Raw genomic sequence first — 23,040 nt, 5'->3', positions numbered from 1 at the left:
ATGGCGGCCGTACGGGGCCTGCGAGTGTCGGTGAAGGCAGAGGCCCCGGCGGGGCCGGCTCTAGGGCTCCCGCCGCCTGAAGCGGACTCCGGTTTGGAGCGTGGCGAGCCGGAGCCCATGGAGGTGGAGGAGGGCGAGCTGGAGATTGTGCCCGTGCGGCGCTCGCTGAAAGAACTGATCCCGGTACGGGCGGGGGGCGGGGGCGAGGAGGAGGTCGCTGAGCTAGTGCCCCGCGGCCGAGCCGGCCGGAAGGGGAGGTGGCCCGCGCCTGGGCCGGGGGAAGTCAGGGGAAGGGGAAAGAGGGGAGTGAGCGCTCGGGGGCGGACGCGCCAGGCTTGAGGAGAGACGGGGAGCGGGAGAAGGGACGCCAGGGCTCCCGGAAATGGGTGTTGAGGGGGCTGGAGAAAATGGGGGAGACTAAGGAGTAGTTGAGGACAATCCCTTTGCTGCCTCTCTGAGCCAGGCTGTGCAGGGGGGTGAGCGAGGAGGGGCTAGAGTTGTCTGGGGGTTTGAGATAAAGGCGGGGCCCCGGGCGGGAACGGGAGGAACTGTCGGGTGACGCCTGCATCAGGGTCTCCGTTGGAGCTGATGTTTGTTAAAATACAGCACTCGCGGTTTCTCTTAGAGGGTTGGACTTGTCAGCAGCAGAAACTTAGTGTTTCTTTTGTGACTTGAGAGTCATCTTGTCCCCATTCCACTTGCTCTGTAGCACCTACACCGTGGCCCCGGCATGTGACCCTTAGTGAGACCAAAACATAAACGAACCAGCAGTGGTCCTTGGTCCGTCTTTTATCACATGGGGGGTGGGGAGAGGTGTTTTGCTTTTGGTCTGGTGGTCCTATGTCCCGTTCTTAGGGCTGGTCTCAGGCCTGCATGGCTCTTATGTACTTAATTTCTCATCTAACATGAACTAGTTTTTACCACATGTCAGCAAGTCTGGCTTTTAAATTGAAATTGTGGGAAAAAGCGAAAAAGACAGGATCACTAAAGATAGCAAATGATAAAGACTCTGGTAACAACAATTAACATAGTGGCATTTTACCATTTACTACATTATGTTGTTTAAATATCAGTGCAGTTGTGAAGTAGATATTATCCCTTCATTCGTTCAGTGCGACATGCAGCCAGGCACAATCCTAGGCCCTGGATCAAGATCAAGATCAAACTCTCCTGGAGTTTATGTTTTAGTTGGAGGACACAAATTAAGAATTTCTAATTGTGGTAAATGCTATGAAGAAAGTGAAACGTGTTAATGGGACAGAGAGTGCAGAAAACAGGGAAGGTGTGCAGAGCGGGAAACCAAATGGGCTAGGATGGTCAGGGAAGTCCTCTGATAGTGACTAGTGACAGTTAAGCTGAAGCCTGAGTGACAAAAAGGAGCCAGCCAAGTGCAGGTTTGGAAGAAAGCATTCCCAGCAGGGGCCACAGTAGGTGCAAAGGCTATGAAATGGGAACACAATTGTTTTGTTGGAGAAATGGAAGGTTCGGGAGAGCAAATGGGAGAGCAGTTAAAGAGGTTAGGAAGGTAGGCAGATACCATGGAGGAAACCCAGGCCCATAGAGGCCAAAGGAATTGTACAGTGTCAAGTACTTAGTGAATCTCAGAGCTGTGGCTTCCAAGTCCCATCCTCTTTTCATTGCATTGTGCTGTGTTTTCCTAGGAAGTCTAGGTGAGTCTGGACTTTCTGCATTTTGGTGAAGACTTGTGCTCCACCTGGTGGCCTGGCATGATGAATTTGTCCTATGTGGGCTGGGGAGATGAGTGAGTGTGCCTTACTTAACTTGGACATTTTTCATGAAAGCCTGTAGATTTTCATTTACATAAATACCTTCAGCAGATGGACTTAGTTAAGGTTTGGGACAGGGTCTGACCTAGAAAAGACTTCTTGTTAGAGTGGTTGATTGCGTACTACCTGGAGTTACTGAGACGGGCTTCCTCATAGTAAAGGGTTGTCAGGGTGAGGAAGGATTGCTGAAAGGATTGACTACCCAAAAGGAATCTGTTGCGGGCCTGTCTTTCATCATGAGTTTTTCTTCAGTTGCTGTTAGCATTTCTCACTCTTCCCCCTCGTGTTAGGACACAAGCAGAAGATATGAAAACAAGGCTGGCAGCTTCATCACCGGAATTGATGTCACCTCCAAGGTAAGACAGACCATGATTTATTTATTCATTTTGATAAGCAGGTGAACTTAATGAACTTGGTCCCTTGGATTTGTGGAACAGCAGTTACTCTTTACCTCCATTTTTCTTTTGTTGCTTGATTAAAACATTTTTTTAACTTAAATTTTGTATTATGCAATGATGCCTTCATGCATCCTGAAAACACACAGGCAGCATTTGTATTCTTACATTTGTGAAAAGATAAAATCCATGTACCTTGTTGCCTGTGCTTAACCATAGCTAAGAAAAAGTTCTGCACTAGGAATGTTTTTTTTATGTTATGTCTACTCTTTAAAAATGTGTTTTTAAATACTGTTTTTAATACTGTTTCCACTTCAACTGAAACAAAACATGAAAAGTACCTGGCATATAGGAGGCTGTTAGTAAATGTCTTTATTTTTCACTGGTTGCGGGCTTAGAAAAATAGGATTTCCTGATTGTGTGACTGTCTAAGCTTTGAAAGCCAAGTCAGCTGAATTATTCTCAGTACCTGGGAGTATTGCCTTTTATCTAGTGACTGCTATTACTAGGTTACCAGCTTTCCTATAACTCTTTACAGAGCTTAGCCTATTTTTTTCCTTATTATAAACAGTATACATTTGTTGCTTTAATTGGATACTTGGTAGTATCCAGCTTAGACATTCATTCTGATTTTAATGTGTGCAGTTTAGAACAGAATTTTGAATTATAATTCTGAATAATAGTACTGTTTAACTATATTGGGCATATAAAAATAAATATGTCATGCTTACCTTTTTGTATTTTATCTGGGTCTCAATCTGTCTCAGATTGCTTAAAGGCCAAATGAAAGAACTAGTCATCTTTTAGACAGGCAAGAAAATAGAATAAAGTGAAGATGTTTTCTTACTGTAATTGAAAAAGAAGTAGATGGTTCTGTTCTTACTCTTGTACGGTTAGCCATTATGTGAAACATATGTGAGGGAAAGGGTGGTAGCCCCAGAATTGGGACTTAAGTTGTTACTAAGGAAAGGTAGATTTGTTGTTTGCACTGGGAAGACTTCAGTGAAGAAAATTAGCAGAACTGTTGGGGAATAACGAAGTGCTTTACCAATCCCCACAAGCTTTCTTGTAGTCAGACCTTCAATTAGTGTCGCAAAGTCAATGTACAATTAGTGAAGAGTTCCTAAGAGCTATCAGAAACCCACAGTTGGACCTGGACTTATTTTAGCTCTTGGAGAAAAACTTAAAAAGCTGATTATTTTGTTTTGCAGTGAAGTATCAGTGCTTTTTGTCACTTAAAGATGAAAACTGGCAATTCCATGGACACAAGCCTAGAATAGAGGAGAGAGTTTCTTCGCTTTAATGTTATTTTTAAACAGGGAAAACGCTTTAGGGAGTGGACTGCTCAGGCAGACATAATGTGATAGGTGTGATTACCATGCACACAGATGATGTGAAATGCGGGTGGTGATGGGGCTTCTAGAAATAGCACTGAGATCAGAAGATCTGCCCCTCCACTAGCCGAAGTATCTCCAGCAAGCCTTTTGACTTTTTTGTACCTCAGTTTTGGCACCTGGAAGATTGGAGTGAGATTGTTTAGTTGTAATTTGTTTGCATGATTGCTAATAATAAGTAAAATGTCACAGAACTAAAGCAGCCATTACTCGTTGAATCGATAAATATTCATTGAATTCCTAGCATGCTCCAGACACAGTGATACATATTGAATCATGGAGATTTTTACAAATTATAGCAGTATTAGTATATGCTGGCCCAGTCATTGACTGTGAATATCCAGTTCTCTGCAAAAATTATTAAAGGCACAATGTTGCTTATTTCTTCTGATTTACTTTAGGGTTGTCACTGAAGCATTATGTTGCATTTGTGATTTAACTTTCCTCCTCCGTGTGTCACTTTGGCTTTTTTTGTACCTTCTAGGAAGCAATTGAAAAGAAAGAACAGCGAGCCAAGCGCTTCCATTTTCGATCAGAAGTAAATCTTGCCCAAAGAAATGTAGCCTTGGACCGAGACATGATGAAGAAAGGTACAACGTGTTGGGGGGCATTTTTCCACATTTCCCCAGAAAATGGGTTTTCCCTGCCATGGTCTTGTGCTTCTGGACTTGCCTTGCATGTCCAGCCCTCATCCAAACACTCCCAAAGGAAGGGACTTGCGAAGCCTCCATTTCTGAGGTGATGTGTTTAAATTTAAGCTGCTGGGGCACCTGGGTGGCTCAGTCGGTTAAGTGTCTGCCTTCAGCTCAGGTCATGATCCTGGAGTCCCGGGATCAAGCCCCACATCGGGCTCCATGCTCAGCGGGGAGTCTGCTTCTCCCTTTGCCCCTCACCTCGCTCTCATGCCCTGTCTCACTCTCTCTCTCAAATAAATAAATAAAATCTTAAAAAAAAAATAAAGTTGAGCTGCTGTTAGCTGTGTCTTTAGATGCTATAGCTGGAAAAGAGAGATCATCTTGTCTGAGAAAGCCCAGAGAAGGTCACCCAGTTAGTGGTAGAGCTGAGATTAGAACCTATACTTCTACAGAATCTTACTCATTTTCTGCTTTTATCATGGAAGTGTTAACTTTTCTTTGCCTTTAAATGTAACGGAAGTGTGGGACGTCTGGGTGGCACAGTCAGTTAAATATCCGACTCTTGGTTTCGGCTTAGGTCATGATCTCATCAGGTCATGAGATTGAGCCTCACATTGGGCTCTGCGCTCAGTGCAGTCTGCTTAATTAAGTCTCTGTCCCTCTCCTTCTGCCCCTCCCCCCACATGCTCGTTCACGCGTGTGCTTTCTCTCAAATAAATAAGTAAATAAATAATGTAATGGAAGTGTATCACACTGATAGTTTTTTTTAGGGGAGTCAGGAATACTGGGATTGGTAGGGGAAAACCATTAGTACTTGCGGGATACAGGTTTGTAATTTTATTTTTGTGTTTTATTAGGGTAAACATTTTGCTTCCTAGAACTCACCCTGAATTACATATATAGTAATCTGCCCCAGTCTTCCAAAGCAATTTATAAATAAAAAGAAAAATTATTGCTTTTTTAATTCACAGCCCATATTATTCCACTCTAATATAAATCCATCAATGCAAAAGGTCTCCTTTAGTATTTGCAAATTTGGGTATTTGTGAAGGGCTTAGTAGGCATCCTTCTGAATGCATGTTAAAGGTCTCTGCTTTGCTGTGTGAGTTTTTCTTGTTGGGAACTTGCTGTTTTAGCAGGCACTATGTCAATTAGCACATTACACACTCGTTTCTTATTCATTTCTCACAACAGCCCTATGAGAAATATATTTTTATCCCTATTCTACAAAGAAAGAAACAAGCTCAAGGAAATTTAATAAATGCCCAGGGTTACACAACTAGTAAAAGTAGAGTCAGGATTTGAACCCAGGTTTTCTGACTCTAAAGCCTTGCTCTTAATTACTTTGCTCTATTGCCTTATAGTATGTATATGATACCATAAACCCAAACCTCCTCAGTCCATCCTAGTGGACAGAGTAGCTTGGATACAGAGCTCAACTCTGGATGCTGCTTTACTCTTTTTCTGCACCATGAGTTCAAGTTGGAAATATGACCTTGCTTCCTGTGTAGGCTGGGTTTCCAGGCATCTGCTTGAGTGGGTTTCTGTTTTAGGAAAATAGAACAGCTGTGCAGGCTTGACATTCATGTGCCTGTACAGTTTGGGCTCAAGTAGACCTCTGAGGCCTCTCACAACTTCACCTTTAAGCACCATAGTTTTACTATACCTGTTTACTTCTAGTCCTGTGAACATTTCTTACGATTTTTTTTTTTTTTAAGATTTTATTTATTTATTTGAGACAGAGAGAATGAGAGACAGAGAGCATGAGAGGGAGGAGGGTCAGAGGGAGAAGCAGACTCCCTGCCGAGCAGGGAGCCCGATGCGGGACTCGATCCCGGGACTTGCCAGGATCATGACCTGAGCCGAAGGCAGTCGCTTAACCAACTGAGCCACCCAGGCGCCCATGATTTTTTTTTTTTTAAAGATTTTATTTATTTGTCAGAGAGAGAGAGAGAGAGCGTGCGCACAAGCAAGGGGGGAGCGGCAGGCAGAGGGAGAAGCAGGCTCCCCACTGAGCAAGGAGCCCGATGCAGGACTCGATCCCAGGACCTGAGCCGAAGTCAGACGCTTCACTGAGCCACCCAGGCATTCCATCTTGTGACATCTTGCTCTGATCTTATTCATGCCTTTTAGTCTGCTGATTAGCCCTTCCTTATTCCATGCTTTATCTGGTTCAGATGTCTCTTCCTCCGTAAAGCATCCCTAATCACCCACTCAAATTTCTCTCCCACCTCTGTTGGAACTCTTTAGTGTGCTAAGCCCTCCTGGAATTCAGTCTCAGTTTCTTTGTGAATGTGGGCAAATTATTGAACCTTTTTAGGTCTCAGTGTCCTTGTTTATAAAGTGGGAAAATGATATCTACCTGAAAAGGATCACTTTCAAGGTTAAGTTTTAATTTAAAAAAAAGAAGCTTTAGGGACACCTGCGTGGCTCAGTCGGTTAAGTGTCTGCCTTCAGCTCAGGTCATGATCCCAGGGTCCTGGGATCAAGTCCTGCATCGGCTCCTTGCTCAGTGGGGAGCCTGCTTCTCCCTCTGCCTGCCGCTCTTCTCTCTCTCTCTCTCTCTCTGACAAATAAATAAATAAAATCTTAAAAAAAAAAAAGCTTTAGTTTTGTTTTTGTTTCTGTATTTTTGGAAAAGCAATCCTGATTGATCTACCTAGGATGTCAGCTAGAGCAGGTTGTTCATTACAACTTGTTTCTCATCTAGGAGGCCTCATGACCTAGGATAGTGTTGCTGAACTCTGGAGAACCCTGCTGCCTATCCCAGATCAATTTAAATTAGAATGGGAGGGGGGGTTGTAAAGGTCCCAGAGATAGTTCTTTCTTTTGTGTCTCCCCAGGTAAATTCTAATGTGTAGTCAGGATTGAAAGCCTTTAATGTTATGGTTAACAGCATGGGTTCTGAAGCCTGACCTGTCACTTTCTAGTTCTGTGACCTTGGGCAAGTTATTTAGCCTCTGAACCTCAGTTTCCTTATCTGGAAAGGCAGGACTCTATCTCAGGACCCCGGGAGTGTTTTGTTTGTTTTTTTTTTAAATCTTTTTTTTTAAAGATTTTATTTATTTATTTGACAGAGAGAGACACAGCGAGAGAGGAAATACAAGCAGGGGGAGTGGGAGAGGGAGAAGCAGGCTTCCCGCGGAGCAGGGCGCCCGATGTGGGGCTCGATCCCAGGACCCTGGGACCATGACCTGAGCCGAAGGCAGACGCTTAACGACTGAGCCACCCAGGCGCCCCAGTGTTTTGTTTTTTTTTTTAAATTTTTAAAATTATTATGTTAATCACCATACATTACATCATTAGTTTTTGATGTAGTGTTCCATGATTCATTGTTTGTGCATAACACCCAGTGCTCCATGCAGAATGTGCCCGGTTTAATACCCATCACCAGGCTAACCCATCCTCCCAACCCCCTCCCCTCTAGAACCCTCAGTTTCTTTTTCAGAGTCCATTGTCTCTCATGGTTCGTCTCCCTCTCCGATTCCCCCCCCTATATTCTTCCCCTCCTGCTACCTTCTTTTTTTTTTTTTCCTTAACATATATTGCTTTTTTGTTTCAGAGGTACAGATCTGTGATTCAACAGTCTTGCACAATTCCCAGCGCTCAGCATAGCACATACCCTCCCCAGTGTCTATCACCCAGCCACCCCATCCCTCCCACCCCACCCCCCACTCCAGCAACCCTCAGTTTGTTTCCTGAGATTAAGAATTCCTCATGTCAGTGAGGTGATATGATACATGTCTTCCTCTGATTGACTTATTTCGCTCAGCATAACACCCTCCAGTTCCATCCACATTGTTGCAAATGGCAAGCTCTCATTCCTTTTGATGGCTGCATAATATTCCATTGTATATATATACCCACATCTTCTTTATCCATTCATCTGTCGATGGACATCTTGGCTCTTTCCACAGTTTGGCTATTGTGGACATTGCTGCTATAAACATCGGGGTGCATGTACCCTTTCGGATCCCTACTTTTGTATCTTTGGGGTAAATACCCAGTAGTGCAATTGCTGGATTGTATGGTAGCTCTATTTTCAACTTTTTGAGGAACCTCCATACTGTTTTCCGGAGTGGTTGCACCAGCTTGCATTCCCACCAACAGTGTAGGGGGGTTCCTCTTTCTCTGCATCCCCGCCAACATCTGTCGTTTCCTGACTTGTAATTTTAGCCACTCTGACTGGTGTGAGGTGGTATCTCATTGAGGTTTTGATTTGGATTTCCCTGATGCCGAGTGACGTTGAGCACTTTTTCATGTGTCTGTTGGCCATTTGGATGTCTTCTTTGGAAAAATGTCTGTTCATGTCTTCTGCCCATTTCTTGATTGGATTCTTTGTTCTTTGGGACCCCGGGAGTTTTTATAGGGTTACTGAGAGGCTTTATTAAAATGTTACAGTTCTTAGAGTGGCATATAGTAAAATGCCCAATAAATGTTGTTATCATTATCTGGTGTTCTCCAACTTCAGGCAGCCATCCAAGTGGCCTAGCCTCTTGGGAGAATGGGGACATTGGAATAAGTATCTTGACTCCTGCAGCCACACCAGGTGTCAAGTTATTTCTTCTTCTTCTTCTTTTTAATTCCAGCAATAATAAAAGATACCACTTGATAAATGCTTATTATGTGCTTGTCACTCTGTTATGTGGTTAACTTAATCCTTTGAGCAGTGCGTGAGGGGGAGAGTATTCATTTGTTTTACTGATGAGGAAACTAAGGTGCTGAGTTTGAGAAGCTCACTCAGGTCCTACAGCTAGGTAAGTAGCAAGGCTCTGCCAGCATTCAGTGACATAGTTTGGGATATGTTGACTAGAGCATTCTGCATAAAGAGTTCTTGCTACTCTTGAGTGATTCAGTGTCAAGCAGCTTTAGTCTCCTTATCCCCAAGATCAAAGCTCTCATGTTTGGAAGGGACTTAGAGGTTATCTAGACCAACCTCCTACCCAGTGCTGCAGGCCTTTTGGCAAGGTTCTCAATGGTCTTTTGGCCTTTGCCAGAACATTTCCTAGTGGTGGCACGAGAACTATTTATGAAGCGGTCAGTCTTTTTTTTTTTTTTTTCCCTTCCCAAATAGTATTTTTTTTTTTAATTTTTATGTTAATCCCCATACATTACATCATTAGTTTTAAATGAAGTGTTATGAAGCGGTCAGTCTTATGTTTGGATACTTCCTCATGTTGAGCAGAAATTGCTTTCTGGTAATTTCTGTCTATTAGTTACTCTGTGACTCTTAGAACAACATTAACTCCTTTCCTTATTCACACAGTGAACCTTCTGGTGAGGGAATTGGCGGGCTGTGCCCTAAACTTTCTTTATGTGACATGACTTTCTGGTCTCCTTCCTCTAGACTCTTTCCAGTTTCAAAATGCCCTACATAAGGTGAGGTGTAGATTCCAGATATGGTTGGATTCATGGGGAGTGTGGCAGGACTGTTACTGTACTCTCTGTCCTAGCTGTTTTGTAGTGTTGTATTAATCTTCTAGTCAACCTAAGCACCCAGGGCTTTCCCCCAGGAATTGAACCCGTCAAAACAGTCTTCCCATCTTGTTCTTGAGACACTTAAAAAATTACCTTTTTATTTATCCTTATCAGTTTACATCTTGTTGATTTTAAGACTATTTCAGCCTATTTAGTTGATTTTATCATAACTATCTTTCAACATTTTAGCTATACTTCTCACTTTGTTATGCATGGCTTCTGCATCTTGTTGGTAAATCTTAAACAAGATAATCCTGTATCATGCCATGAAACAGATCCATGAATTATTAGTCTTATTCTGTTATCAGGCCTGCATTTCATTTTATTGTCATGAGGAACTAGATTACATGCTTTAATAAACTTGAGGTAGAACACCATCTGTAGTATTCTTTGAATTTCTAGGTCTGGTAATCCTATCAAAAAAGAAAGAGATTAGTGTAAACTCTTGTCATTTCTTATGGGAAAGACTTGGTTTCTTAAGGGATCATAGAGTCTGTCTGATAAGCTTTTTTTTTTTTTTAATCCAAAATCTGTTTATTGGGGTAGTGTCCCACTCATCTTGATTCAGGATGCTTTTAGTGCTGCTTCCGCCTGAAGGAGCATCCTCTGTAAGCCTTGCTTTTCCTCCTGTGGGCTGGCAGAGGACAGTGGAGCAGCCAACACAGAGAACTACCGTTTGTGTGTGGCTCAAGACGGTGGTGCTTTTGTAGCATTCCAGGGACAGGTACAGGAGGTCCTTCACCAGGGGCATATTCTCATGGGGAGGTCGTCACCGCCAGAAACGTTTTTTGTTTCTTTTGGGGTGTTTTTGTTGTGTTTTTTTTTAATTTCAGAGAATGACATCTTTTCAGTCTGTGATTTGGGAAATAATTTCTCTTTTCCTCTTATGAGAATCAGTACATGATTAGTCTTTCTTAAGGCTTTAAGGTACTTTACTCCTTCTCTGCAACTTTCTAGAGATTATCTACCTAATTTAGAGATTACTGCTTAATTCTGAAATCACAGCTAAGTGTTTGAGTCAGTGCAATGGGATGTAATTTTTGAAGAAGATTTAAACCTATTAAAACTAATTCTTAGCTGTTATCATCTATCTTGGGTTTTAGTTCTTATGTAATAATAGCTGTTCTGTCAATTATTAGAATAGCACAATAGAGCAACAGTTCTGCCCTTTTTCTTGCATCATCTTCCCAAAGCAGTGTTGCTCCAAACACTTAAAAGAAAAAGCCATGGGCGCCTGGGTGGCTCAGTTGGTTAAGCGACAGCCTTCGGCTCAGGTCATGATCCTGGAGTCCCGGGATCAAGTCCCGCATCAGGCTCCCCACTCAGCAGGGAGTCTGTTTCTCTCTCTGACCCTCCCCCCTCTCATGCTCTCTCTCTCCCATTCTCTCTTTCAGATAAATAAATAAAATCTTTAAAAAAAAAAAAAAAGAAAAAGCCATTAGCATTTTTGATGAGCCTGCTTACTCTGGACTATAACCTTTTCCTCATTAGATGTTATACAAATAATTCATGTTCACCAAAGAAAATTTGGAAAGTAGGGTAAGAGGAAAGGTTACCCACAGTCTGCCACTCAAACCCAGTCATTGTCAGCATTTTGTGTATTTCCTTCTCATCCTTTCTGGATCCTTTATTTTTGTTACTCCTTTTGTAGTCCTATTGGTTTTTTCCTTTTTACTTGCTAGCTGATCATCAGCATTTTCCATGTCATTATATAGCCTGATGTTAGTTGCTTAGATTTTTATATTTTTTACATTCATTCTGTTACATTAGCCATTAGTAATTTACTCTTTATCTTCCATGTTTGTTCTTTGGCGAGTTGTGCTCCCCTAAGTGCTGCTGCCTTTTCTTTTTTGGGGATCACCTCTCATACTTTGAGTTAATGTATTTAGTGTATTCCAAAGCTTTTGATCATTTTATTTTTATTTATTTATTTTTTAAAGATTTTATTTATTTCAGAGAGAGGAAGAAAGCAAAGAGGGAGAGGGAAAGTCGGGCTCCCTGCACAGGGCTCAATCCCAGAACCCTGGGATCATGACCTGAGCCGAAGGCAGATGCTTAACCAACTGAACCACCCAGGTGCCCCAAGTTTTTGATCATTTTAATCTGAGGCCTTGGAATTGACTATTTTCTCTGGATTTTCAGAAATCTGCTTTCCTAAAAACTTGAGTTTTGTGTCCTACTATCTGTCATTCATTGTCTTTCCTGCTAGAAAATCCAAGATGATGCCCTCACCACCTTGCTTATAAGTCAGTACTCAGTAAATGTTGAGTCCTCATTCACCAGTGCATGTGTTCACTGCCACATCAGCAATTAGCCCTTTCTCAGTTGGACATAAGTCTAGGTGCCTTTTTGGTTGTTTTATTTTAGGCAGTGACTTTGTCAGCAAGGTGAGGAAATACTGAGCATTCTTTTTTGGCAGTCTTCCATCAAATCTTGAGCTTAACAAAGTTTCCATCTCCAGTGGATCTTGCCACTGTCACTGTCAGTCAGTTTGGTTCTCCTTTGAGAATGAACCTTTTTTATCCTCTAGCTGACAGAGTAGTTTTTCTCTGTAGTGATAATGGCTTTTGCATCCCTTTTTTACATCTTTATCTGCTTCTTTTGATCGAGATTGTCCATTGCCCATTTCTAGATTTTTATGTCATTCTTCTTCAAAACATAGACATCTGAGGCTAGAAGCTTTGTTCCTTAAACTCTTTTCCTTTTGTTTTTTAAACCAATTCCTCACCTGTAGGGTTTTTTCTAAATGTTGTTTTAATGTTTTGATAGAACAGTGCTGTGATATTCTTGATACTTGTATCATTTTTGTCATTTTTTTGGTCTTTATCTTCTCTGCTTGTCTCATTTATGATTAAATCCTTGTTACCAGAGCAGCAAGTCTCCTACAAGCTCTTTTCTCCCCGATCCTCAGTCTGTTCCTGCTACCATCACCAGGAGCTCTCCCTGTATTTGTTACCTTCTTCAGAAGTATGTCTTTACTTCCCATAGGATTTTTTTCTTCCAAAGTCATGATTTAGCTTGAAGAACTAAGAAGGCTCCTGTCCAATGTGGACATCCATCTCAGTTGAATTTGGGGTCTGTTCACTGTTGAACTGCTGGTCACTAATAAGGACTTGCCAGAGTTCATAAGTCTCGATGGTATCTCTGTCTTCATGAATCTGGCTGGCAGGAAGGTACTCAGCTGATTGAGTCTGACCATCCCTATATGGTTTCTAATTAAACCTATCTTTTACTCTTCAAAATGACAAGTAGTTAAACATTTTTTTATCTGAACATATTCGCATACTTTTAAGTAAATATGTAAATACTTTTAAGTTCATTTGTTTTGCTTTTGTTTTTTGGGTGTTTTTAAAGACTTATTTATTGAGAGAAAGACAGAGCTTGTGTGAGCAGGGAAGGGGCAGAGGGAGAAGAGAGAGAGAATCCCAAGCAGACTCCCTCATGAGCACGGAGCCTGACGTGGGGGCTGGATCCCATGACCCATGAGGTCATGACCTGAGCCAGAATCACTGGTTGGGGGCGCTTAACTGACTCAGCTACCCAGGTGCCCCTAGGTTCATTTGTTTTAAATAGACATATGAAAACATATTTGGGAGTAATGGACATTGAATTCTTGACAGAATTACTTCAGAGAAGGGAGGGAGAGAAGGGATGTAGAGGAGTGACACAGGCCTGTTCTCTATGTCATGTTTTATTTGTCTCAAATCTTTTTAAGATATTAAGCATTAAGTTAGGTGGTGGATACACAGGTATTTAAAAAAAATTTTATTGATATATTTGCATATTTCACAACTACAAAGATTAAGTGAGATACATACTGAAGTATTTAGTAAAAAAGTAACACAATCCTGGTTAAGGCTGAGGTTCTTTTTTTGGAGGGTCTGACTTTATTTACTTTTTTTTTTTTTTCCATCACGATACATGTACTCTTTAATCCTTATCACCTATTTCACCCATCCCTCCACCCCCATCTGCTCTGGTAACCATTAAGAGTCTGTTTCTTGGTTTGTCTCTCTCTCTCTCTCTTTTTTTCCTTTGCTTGTTTCTTTTGTTTCTTAAATTCCACATATGAGTGAGATCATATGGTGTTTGTCTTTCTCTCACTGACTTATTTCGCTCAGCATAATACTCTCTAGCTCTTTCCATGTCGTTGCAAATGGAAAGATTTCATTCTTTTTTTTTCTATTTTTTTTTAAAGATTTTATTTATTTGACAGAGCGAGAGAGCACAAGCAGGGGGAGCAGTAGAAGGAGAGGGAGAAGCAGGCTTCCCACTGAGCAAGGAGCCCGATCCGGGGCTCGATCCCAGGACCCTGGGCATAACCTGAGCCGAAGGCAGATGCTTAACCATCTGAGCCACCCAGGCACCCCAAGATTTCATTCTTTTTTATGACTGAATAATATTCCTATGTGTGTGTGTGTGTGTGTGTGTGTACACCACATTTTTTTTTTTTTAAGATTTATTTATTTGAGAGAGAGAGAGCATGAGTAGGAAGGGCAGAGGAAGAGGGAGAGAGAATCCCAAGCAGACTCCATCCAGAGCCCAACACAGAACTTGATCCCACTACCCGGAGACCATGACCTGAGCTGAGACCAAGACTCGGTCACTCAACTACGCCACCCAGGCACCCCTATATAAACCACATCTTTCTTTATCCATTCATCTATTAGTGGACACTTGGGCTGCTTCCTTAATTTGGCTACTATTAGTAATGTTGCATGTATCCCTTTGGATTCATGTTTTTGTTTTTTGGGGGTCAATACCAATAGTGTGATTACAGGATTGTAGGGCACTTTTATTTTTTAAAATTTTTTTATTCTTATGTTAATACCCATACATTACATCATTAGTTTTTGATGTAGTGTTCTGTGATTCATTGTTTGTGTATAACACCCAGTGCTCCATGCAGAACGTGCCCTCTTTAATACCCATCACCAGGCTAACCCATCCTCCCACCCTCCTCCCTTCTAGAACCCTCAGCTTGTTTTTCAGAGTCCATCGTCTCTCATGGTTCGTCTCCCCCTCCGATTTCCCCCCGTTTATTCTTTCCCTCCTGCTATCTTCTTTCTTTTTAAAAAAATTTTTTATTGTTATGTTAATCACCATACATTACATCATTAGTTTTTGATGTAGTTTTCCATGATTCATTGTTTGTGCATAACACTCAGTGCTCCATGCAGAATGTGCCCGGTTTAATACCCATCACCAGGCTAACCCATCCTCCCAACCCCCTCCCCTCTAGAACCCTCAGTTTGTTTTTCAGAGTTCATCGTCTGTCATGGTTCGTCTCCCTCTCCGATTTCCCCCCCTATATTCTTCCCCTCCTGCTACCTTCTTTTTTTTTTTTTCCTTAACATATATTGCTTTTTTGTTTCAGAGGTACAGATCTGTGATTCAACAGTCTTGCACAATTCCCAGCGCTCACCATAGCACATACACTCCCCAGTGTCTATCTCCCAGCCACCCCCTCCCCCCCCCCCCCCCCCCCACTTCAGCAACCCTCAGTTTGTTTCCTGAGATTAAGAATTCCTCATATCAGTGAGGTGATATGATACATGTCTTTCTCTGATTGACTTATTTCGCTCAGCATAACCCAGTTCCATCCACGTCGTTGCAAATGGCAAGCTCTCATTCCTTTTGATGGTTGCATAATATTCCATTGAGTGTGTGTGTGTGTGTGTGTGTGTGTGTGTGTGTGTGTGTGTGTGTATACACCACATTTTTTTATCCATTCATCTGTTGATGGACATCTTGGCTCTTTCCACAGTTTGGCTATTGTGGACATTGCTGCTATAAACATCGGGGTGCACATACCCCTTCGGAGCCCTACATTTGTATCTTTGGTGTAAATACCCAGTAGTGCAATTGCTGGATCGTATGGTAGCTCTATTTTCAACTTCTTGAGGAACCTCCATACTGTTTTCCAGAGTGGCTGCACCAGCTTGCATTCCCACCAACAGTGTAGGAGGGTTCCCCTTTCTCCGCATCCCCGCCAACATCTGTTGTTTACTGACTTGTTAATTTTAGCCATTCTGACTGGTGTGAGGTGATATCTCATTGAGGTTTTGATTTGGATTTCCCTGATGCCGAGCGATGTTGAGCACTTTTTCATGTGTCTGTTGGCCATTTGGATGTTTTCTTTGGAAAAATGTCTGTTCATGTCTTCTGCCCATTTCTTGATTGGATTCTTTGTTCTTTGGGTGTTGAGTTTGATGAGTTCTTTATAGATTTTGGCCCTTTATCTGATATGTCATTTGCAAATATCTTCTCCCATTCTGTCAGTTGTCTTTTGGTTTTGTTGACTGTTTCTTTTGCTGTGCAAAAGCTTTTTATCTTGATGAAGTCCCAGTAGTTCATTTTTGCCCTTGCTTCCCTTGCCTTTGGCGATGTTTCTAGGAAGAAGTTGCTGCAGCTGAGGTCGAAGAGGTTGCTGCCTGTGTTCTCCTTAGGATTTTGATGGACTCCTGTCTCACATTTAGGTCTTTCAACCATTTTGAGTCTATTTTTATTTTTTTTTATTCTTACGTTAATCCCCATACATTACATCATTAGTTTTAGATGTAGTGTTCCATGATTCATTGTTTCTGCATAACACCCAGTGCTCCATGCAGAATGTGCCCTCCTCAATACCCACCACCAGGCTAACCCATCCTCCCACCCCCCTCCCCTCTAAAACCCTCAGTTTGTTTTTCAGAGTCCCTCGTCATTTTGAGTCTATTTTTGTGTGTGGTGTAGGGAAATGGTCCAGTTTCATTCTTCTGTATGTGGCTGTCCAATTTTCCCAACACCATTTGTTGAAGAGACTGTCTTTTTTCCATTGGACATTCTTTCCTGCTTTGTCAAAGATAAGTTGACCATAGAGTGGGGGGTCCATTTCTGGGCTCTCTATTCTGTTCCATTGATCTGTCTGTTTTTGTGCCAGTACCATACTGTCTTGATGATGACAGCTTTGTAATAGAGCTGGAAGTCCGGAATTGTGGTGCCGCCAGTTTTGCTTTTTTTTTTCAACATTCCTCTGGCTATTCAGGGTCTTTTCTGGTTCCATACAAATTTTAGGATGATTTGTTCCATTTCTTTGAAAAAAGTGGATGATATTTTGATGGGGATTGCATTGAATGTGTAGATTGCTCTAGGTAGCATTGACATCTTCACAATATTTGTTCTTCCAGTCCATGAGCATGGAACGTTTTTCCATTTCTTTGTGTCTTCCTCAATTTGTTTCATGAGTATTTTATAGTTTTCTGAGTATAGATCCTTTGCCTCTTTGGTTAGATTTATTCCTAGGTATCTTATGGTTTTGGGTGCAATTGTAAATGGGATCGACTCCTTAATTTCTTTTTCTTCTGTCTTGTTGTTGGTGTATAGGAATGCCACTGATTTCTGTGCATTGATTTTCTATCCTGCCACTTTACTGAATTCCTGTATGAGTTCTAGCAGTTTTGGGGTAGAGTCTGTTGGGTTTTCCACATAAAGTATCATTTCATCTGCAAAGAGTGAGAGTTTGACTTCTTTGCCAATTCAGATGCCTATTATTTATTTTGTTGTCTGATTGCTGTGGCTAGGATTTCTAGTACTATGTTGAATAGCAGTGGTGATAGTGGACATCCCTGCCGCGTTCCTGACCTTACGGGGAAAGCTCTCAGTTTTTTCCCATTGGGAATGATATTCACTGTGGGTTTTTCATAGATGGCTTTTATGATATTGACATATGTACCCTCTATGCCTATACTCTGAAGAGTTTTGATCAAGAAAGGATGCTGTACTTTGTCAAATGCTTTTTCTGCATCTATTGAGAGGATCATATGATTCTTGTTCTTTTTTTTGTTAATGTATTGTATCACGTTGATTGATTTGCGGATGTTGAACCAACCTTGCGGCCCAGGGATAAGTCCCTCTTGGTCGTGGTGAATCATCCTTTTAATGTACTGTTGGATCCTATTGGCTAGTATTTTGGTGAGAATTTTTGCATCCATGTTCATCAAGGATATTGGTCTCTAATTCTCCTTTCTGATGAGGTCTTTGTCTGGTTTTGGGATCAAGGTAATGGTGGCCTCATAAAACGAGTTTGGAAGGTTTCCTTCCATTTCTATTTTTTGGAACAGTTTCAGAAGAATAGATATTAATTCTTCTTGAAATGTTTGGTAGAATTCCCCTGGAAGCCATCTGGCCCTGGGCTTTTGTTTTTTTGGGAGATTTTTGATGACTGCTTCAATTTCCTTAGTGGTTATAGGTCTGTTCAGGTTTTCTATTTCTTCCTGGTTCAGTTTTGGTAGTTGATACATCTCTAGGAATGCATCCATTTCTTCCAGATTATCTAGTTTGCTGGCATAGAGTTGCTCATAATATGTTCTTATAATTGTTTGTATTTCTTTGGTGTTGGTTGTGATCTCTCCTCTTTCATTCATGATTTTATTGATTTGGGTCATTTCTCTTTTCTTTTTGATAAGTCTGGCCAGGGGTTCATCAATCTTCTTAATTCTTTCAAAGAACCAGCTCCTAGTTTTGTTGATCTATTCTCTTGTTCTTTTGGTTTCTATTTCATTGATTTCTGCTCTGATCTTTATGATTTCTCTTCTCCTGCTGGGTTTAGGCTTTATTTGCTGTTCTTTCTCCAGCTCCTTTAGGTGTACGGTTAGGTTGTGTACTTGAGACCTTTCTTGTCTCTTGAGAAAGGCTTGTATTGCTATATACTTTCCTCTTAGGACTGCCTTTGCTGCATCCCAAAGATTTTGAATAGTTGTGTTTTCATTTTCATTGGTTTCCATGAATTTTTTAAATTCTTCTTTAATTTCCTGGTTGACCCATTCATTCTTCAGTAGGATGCTCTTTAGCCTCCATGTATTTGAGTTCTTTCCGACTTCCCTCATGTGATTGAGTTCTAGTTTCAAAGCATTGTGGTCTGAAAAAAGGCAGGGAATGATCCCACCTTTTGGTACTGGTTGAGAGCTGATTTATGACCTAGGATGTGATCTATTCTGGAGAATGTTCCATGGGCACTAGAGAAGAATGTGTATTCCGTTGCTTTGGGATGGAATGTTCTGAGTATGTCTGTGAAGTCCATTTGGTCCAGTGTGTCATCTAAACTCTTTATTTCCTTGTTGATCTTTTGCTTAGACGATCTGTCCATTTCAGTGAGGGGGGTGTTAAAGTCCCCCAGTATTAATTGTTGTCAATGTGTTTCTTTACTTTTTTTTTTAAAGATTTTATTTATTTATTTGACAGAGAGATACACAGCGAGAGAGGGAGCACAAGCAGGGGCAGTGGGAGAGGGAGAAGCAGGCTTCCCGCGGAGCAGGGAGCCCGATGTGGGGCTCGATCCCAGGACCCTGGGGTTATGACCTGAGCCGAAGGCAGACGCTTAACGACTGAGCCACCCAGGCGCCCCGAGTGTTTCTTTACTTTTGTTATTAATTGCCTTATATAATTGGCTGCTCCCATGTTAGGGGCATAGATATTTACAATTGTTAGATCTTCTTGTTGGATAGGCCCTTTAAGTAAGATATAGTGTCCTTCCTCATCTCTTATTACAGTCTTTGGTTTAAAATCTAATTTGTGTGATATAAGGATTGCCACCCCAGCTTTCTTTTGGTGTCCATTAGCATGGTAAATGGTTTTCCACCCCCTCACTTTCCATCTGGGGGGTGTCTTGGGTCTAAAATGAGTCTCTTGCAGACAGCATATCAATGGGTCTTGTTTTTTTATCCAATCTGATAGCCTGTGTCTTTTGATTGGGGCATTTAGCCCATTTACATTCAGGGTAATTATTGAAAGATAGGAATTTAGTGCCATTGTATTGCCTGTAAGGTGACTGTTACTGTATATTGTCTGTGTTCCTTTCTGGTCTGTGTTGCTTTTAAGCTCTCTCTTTGCTTAGAGGACCCCTTTCAAGATTTCTTGTAGGGCTGGTTTCGTGTTTGCAAATTCCTTTAGTTTTTGTTTGTCCTGGAAGCTTTTTATCTCTCCTTCTATTTTCAATGACAGCCGAGCTGGATATAGTATTCTTGGCTGCATAGTTTTCTCATTTAGTGCTCTGAATATATCCTGCCAGTCCTTCCTGGCCTGCCAGGTCTCTGTGGATAGGTCTGTTGCCAATCTAATGTTTCTACCCTTGTAGGTTACAGATCTCTTCTCCCGAGCTGCTTTCAGGATTTTCTCTTTGTCTCTGAGACTTGTAAGTTTTACTATTAGATGTCGGGGTGTTGACCTATTTTTATTGATTTTGAGAGGGGTTCTCTGTGCCTCCTGGATTTTGATGCCTGTTTCCTTTCCCAAATTAGGGATGTTCTCTGCTATAATTTGCTCCATTATACCTTTTGTCCCCCTCTCTCTTTCTTCTTCTGGGATCCCAATTATTCTAATGTTGTTTCGTCTTATGGTATCGCTTATCTCTCAAATTCTGCCCTCGTGATCCAGTAGTTTTTTTATCTCTTTCTCAGTTTCTTGATTTTCCATCACTTGGTCTTCTAAATCACTGGTTCTCTCTTCTGCCTCATTTATCCTAGCAGTTAGAGCCTCCATTTTTGATTGCACCTCATTAATAGACTTTTTGATATCAACTTGGTTAGATTTTAGTTCTTTTATTTCTCCCGAAAGGGTTTCCCTAATAACTTCCATGTTTTTTTCAAGCCCAGCTAGTATCTTTAAAATCTACATTCTGAACTCTAGTTCCGACATCGTACTAATGTCCGTATTGAGTAGGTCCCTGGCAGTCGGTACTTCCTCTTGTTCTTTTTGTTGAGGTGTTTTTTTCCGTCTTCTCATTTTGTCCAGAGGAGAATAGATAAATGAGAGAAAAAATGCTAAAAGGGTTACAACGTCCCCCGAAAATACACACTAAACAAATCAGAAAAGACCTGAAACCGGGGAAAAAGAAAGGGAAAGAAAGAAAAAAGAAAAAGAAAAAAAAAGATAAAAACAAACAAAAAACAAAAAAACCAATATGATCAAATTTGCTCAGGCTGGTGCATAGATCAGTGCCACACAGTAGATTTTGGGCGTATTTTGTTCTGTTAGAAGAAAGTGCCTCCCAAAACTTTAAAGAAAGAAAAACTTATATATGTACAAAAATAAGGGTTAATACGATGAAGGGATGGAATATGACTTAAAGATGAAAATTATAAAAGATTTTATAAAAGGAATTGATAAGTTGGTTCAAAAAAGAAAGAAGAGGATTTAAAAAAAAAAAAAAGAAAAGGGAGAGAATGTGATCAGGCAGGAGACTAGAACAAAGCCATACACTAAAGATTTAGGGTATATTTTGATCTGTTCGAAGAAAGTGTATCTCAAAATTTTAAAGAGAGCAACTTATATATATATACCAAAAATAAGGTTAACTACTATGAAGGGATAGAATATGGCTCCAAAAATGAAAAATAAAAAATATTTTTTAAAAAGAGGGATTGATAAGATGTTGGCTGAAAAAGGGAAAATGAAAAATTCAAAAAAAAAAAAAAAAAAGAAAAGACAGTTAAAAAAAAATTAACTTTGAAAGACTAAGGAATCATGGGAAAAAAGCCATGAATTCTATGTGCAGTATTCCCCTAGTGCTGGAGTTCTGCCGTTCTCATTGATCGGTAAACTTGGTCTTGGCTGGCTGTTCTTGCTGATCTGGGGGAGGGACCTGTTGCCGTGGTTCCCAAATGTCTTTGCCGGAGGCATAATTGCTCTGCCCTCGCTGGGTCTGGCCTAAGGAATCCGCTCAGGTTTGCTCTCAGGTGCTTTTTTTAAAAAATTTTTTATTGTTACGTTAATCACCATACATTACATCATTAGTTTTTGATGTTGTATTCCATGATTCGTTGTTTGTGTATAACACCCAGTACTCCATGCTGAACGTGCCCTCTTTAATACCCATCATCAGGCTAACCCATCCTCCTACCCCCCCTCCCCTCTAGAACCCTCAGTTTGTTTTTCAGAGTCCATCCTCTGTCATGGTTCGTCTCTTTTCCTCTCCCCCCTCCCCCTCTCCCCCTCTCTTGGGAGCTCTTGTTCCCTGCAGGCTTTCCATACAGCTTTGGAGGACGAGAGTGAAAATGGTGGCCTCCTAATCTCTGCCCTGGAGGAGCCGAGAACTCGGGGCCCCACTCCTCAGTGCACCCCCAGAGAAAAGCAGTCAGTCACTCCTGTCTCCCCAGTCTCCGGCCACACTCTGTGCTCACCCAGCCTGTGACCGAGCATTTCTATCTCCAGCACCCTACCCCGTGTGGAGTCTCCAAACCCAGCAGATCCCTGCGGTGCGCTCCCGCACCGCTCCTCCCGGGGGAAGAAGGGGAGTCTCCCCAGATCTGCCGCTTGTTGGATCCCTGCTGGAGGAGCAGTGGCCCGACTGTGCCATGGATCATGGTTTATGGCAACCCCGAGCTGAGAGCCCGCACCTGGGCTCCGTCTCTGCAGCCGGCTTCCCCACTCTGATACCTGGGAGCTCTGCTGCACTCAGGCACCCCCAGTCTTTCTCTGACCCCGAGGGTCCCGAGACCACACTGTCCCAGAGAGGGTTCCACCCCCCGCTTAGCCACTGGAGCGATGTCCCTCAGCAGAGCCGATTTCTAAAAGTTCCGATTTTGTGCTCCGCGGCTCTATCACTTGCCAGAAGTGGCCGACGGAGACCCCCTCCCCCACCGTCTATCTTCCCGAATATCGCCTCGGTTTCACTTCTCCGCACGTCCTATCTTCCAGAAAGTGATCGCTTTTCTGTTCAGAGAGTTGTTGCTGTTCTTTTCTTCGATCTCCTGTTGAGTTTGTAGGTGTTCAGAATGGTTTGATCCGTATCCAGTTGAATTCCTGGGACCAAATGAAATATAGGTCTCCTACATCTCCGCCATATTTCTCCGCTCACCCGGCCCCCATCACCTCTTTAACCCATCCCCCCTCCCCCCTCCCCTCTGTAACCATCAGTTTGTTCTCTGTAATTAAGAGTCTGTTTCTTGATTTGTCTCTCTCCTTGTAATTTTTTCTCTTTACTTCTTTGTTTTGTTTATTAACTACTTAACTCATCCACATATGAGTGAAATCATATGGTATTTGTCTTTCTCTGACTTATTTAGCTTTGCATTAAAAAATATGGAAGGCTCCACAAATTTACATGTCATCCTTGCTTAGGGGCCATGCTAATCTAATCTTCTCTGTATCATTCCAGTTTTAGTATGTGTGCAGCCAAAGCAAACATTTCTGCCCATTCTTTTTTTTTTTTTTTTTTTAAAGATTTTATTTATTTGACAGAGAGAGAGATAGCGAGAGCAGGAACACAAGCAGGGGGAGTGGGAGAGGGAGAAGCAGGCTTCCCGCCGAGCAGGGAGCCTGATGTGGGACTCGATCCCGGGACCCCGGGATCATGACCTGAGCCGAAGGCAGA

General features: G+C 41.9%; 1 protein-coding gene and 1 non-coding gene across 2 annotated transcripts in view; one reads left to right on the top strand and one right to left on the bottom strand.

Moving 5' to 3' along the window:
- The window catches only part of NCBP3 (nuclear cap binding subunit 3), a 39,290-nt gene continuing 16,250 nt past the window's right edge, over positions 1-23,040 (top strand). Inside the window, exons 1-3 of the mRNA XM_021704130.1 lie at positions 1-183; positions 2,078-2,143; positions 4,061-4,166. Of these exons, the coding sequence (XP_021559805.1) occupies positions 1-183; positions 2,078-2,143; positions 4,061-4,166 (355 nt within the window). The remainder of the gene's footprint in view (positions 184-2,077; positions 2,144-4,060; positions 4,167-23,040) is intronic.
- Positions 22,743-22,852, bottom strand: LOC123326837. The gene has a single exon (XR_006541367.1). It is a non-coding gene; the product is annotated as a U6 spliceosomal RNA (small nuclear RNA).

This window comes from Neomonachus schauinslandi, chromosome 15 (genome assembly GCF_002201575.2).
Source record: "Neomonachus schauinslandi chromosome 15, ASM220157v2, whole genome shotgun sequence".
NCBI classification, from domain to species: domain Eukaryota; kingdom Metazoa; phylum Chordata; class Mammalia; order Carnivora; family Phocidae; genus Neomonachus; species Neomonachus schauinslandi.
The sequence above is the reverse complement of the archived record's forward strand: the minus strand, read 5'-3'. Positions and strand labels throughout refer to the sequence as shown.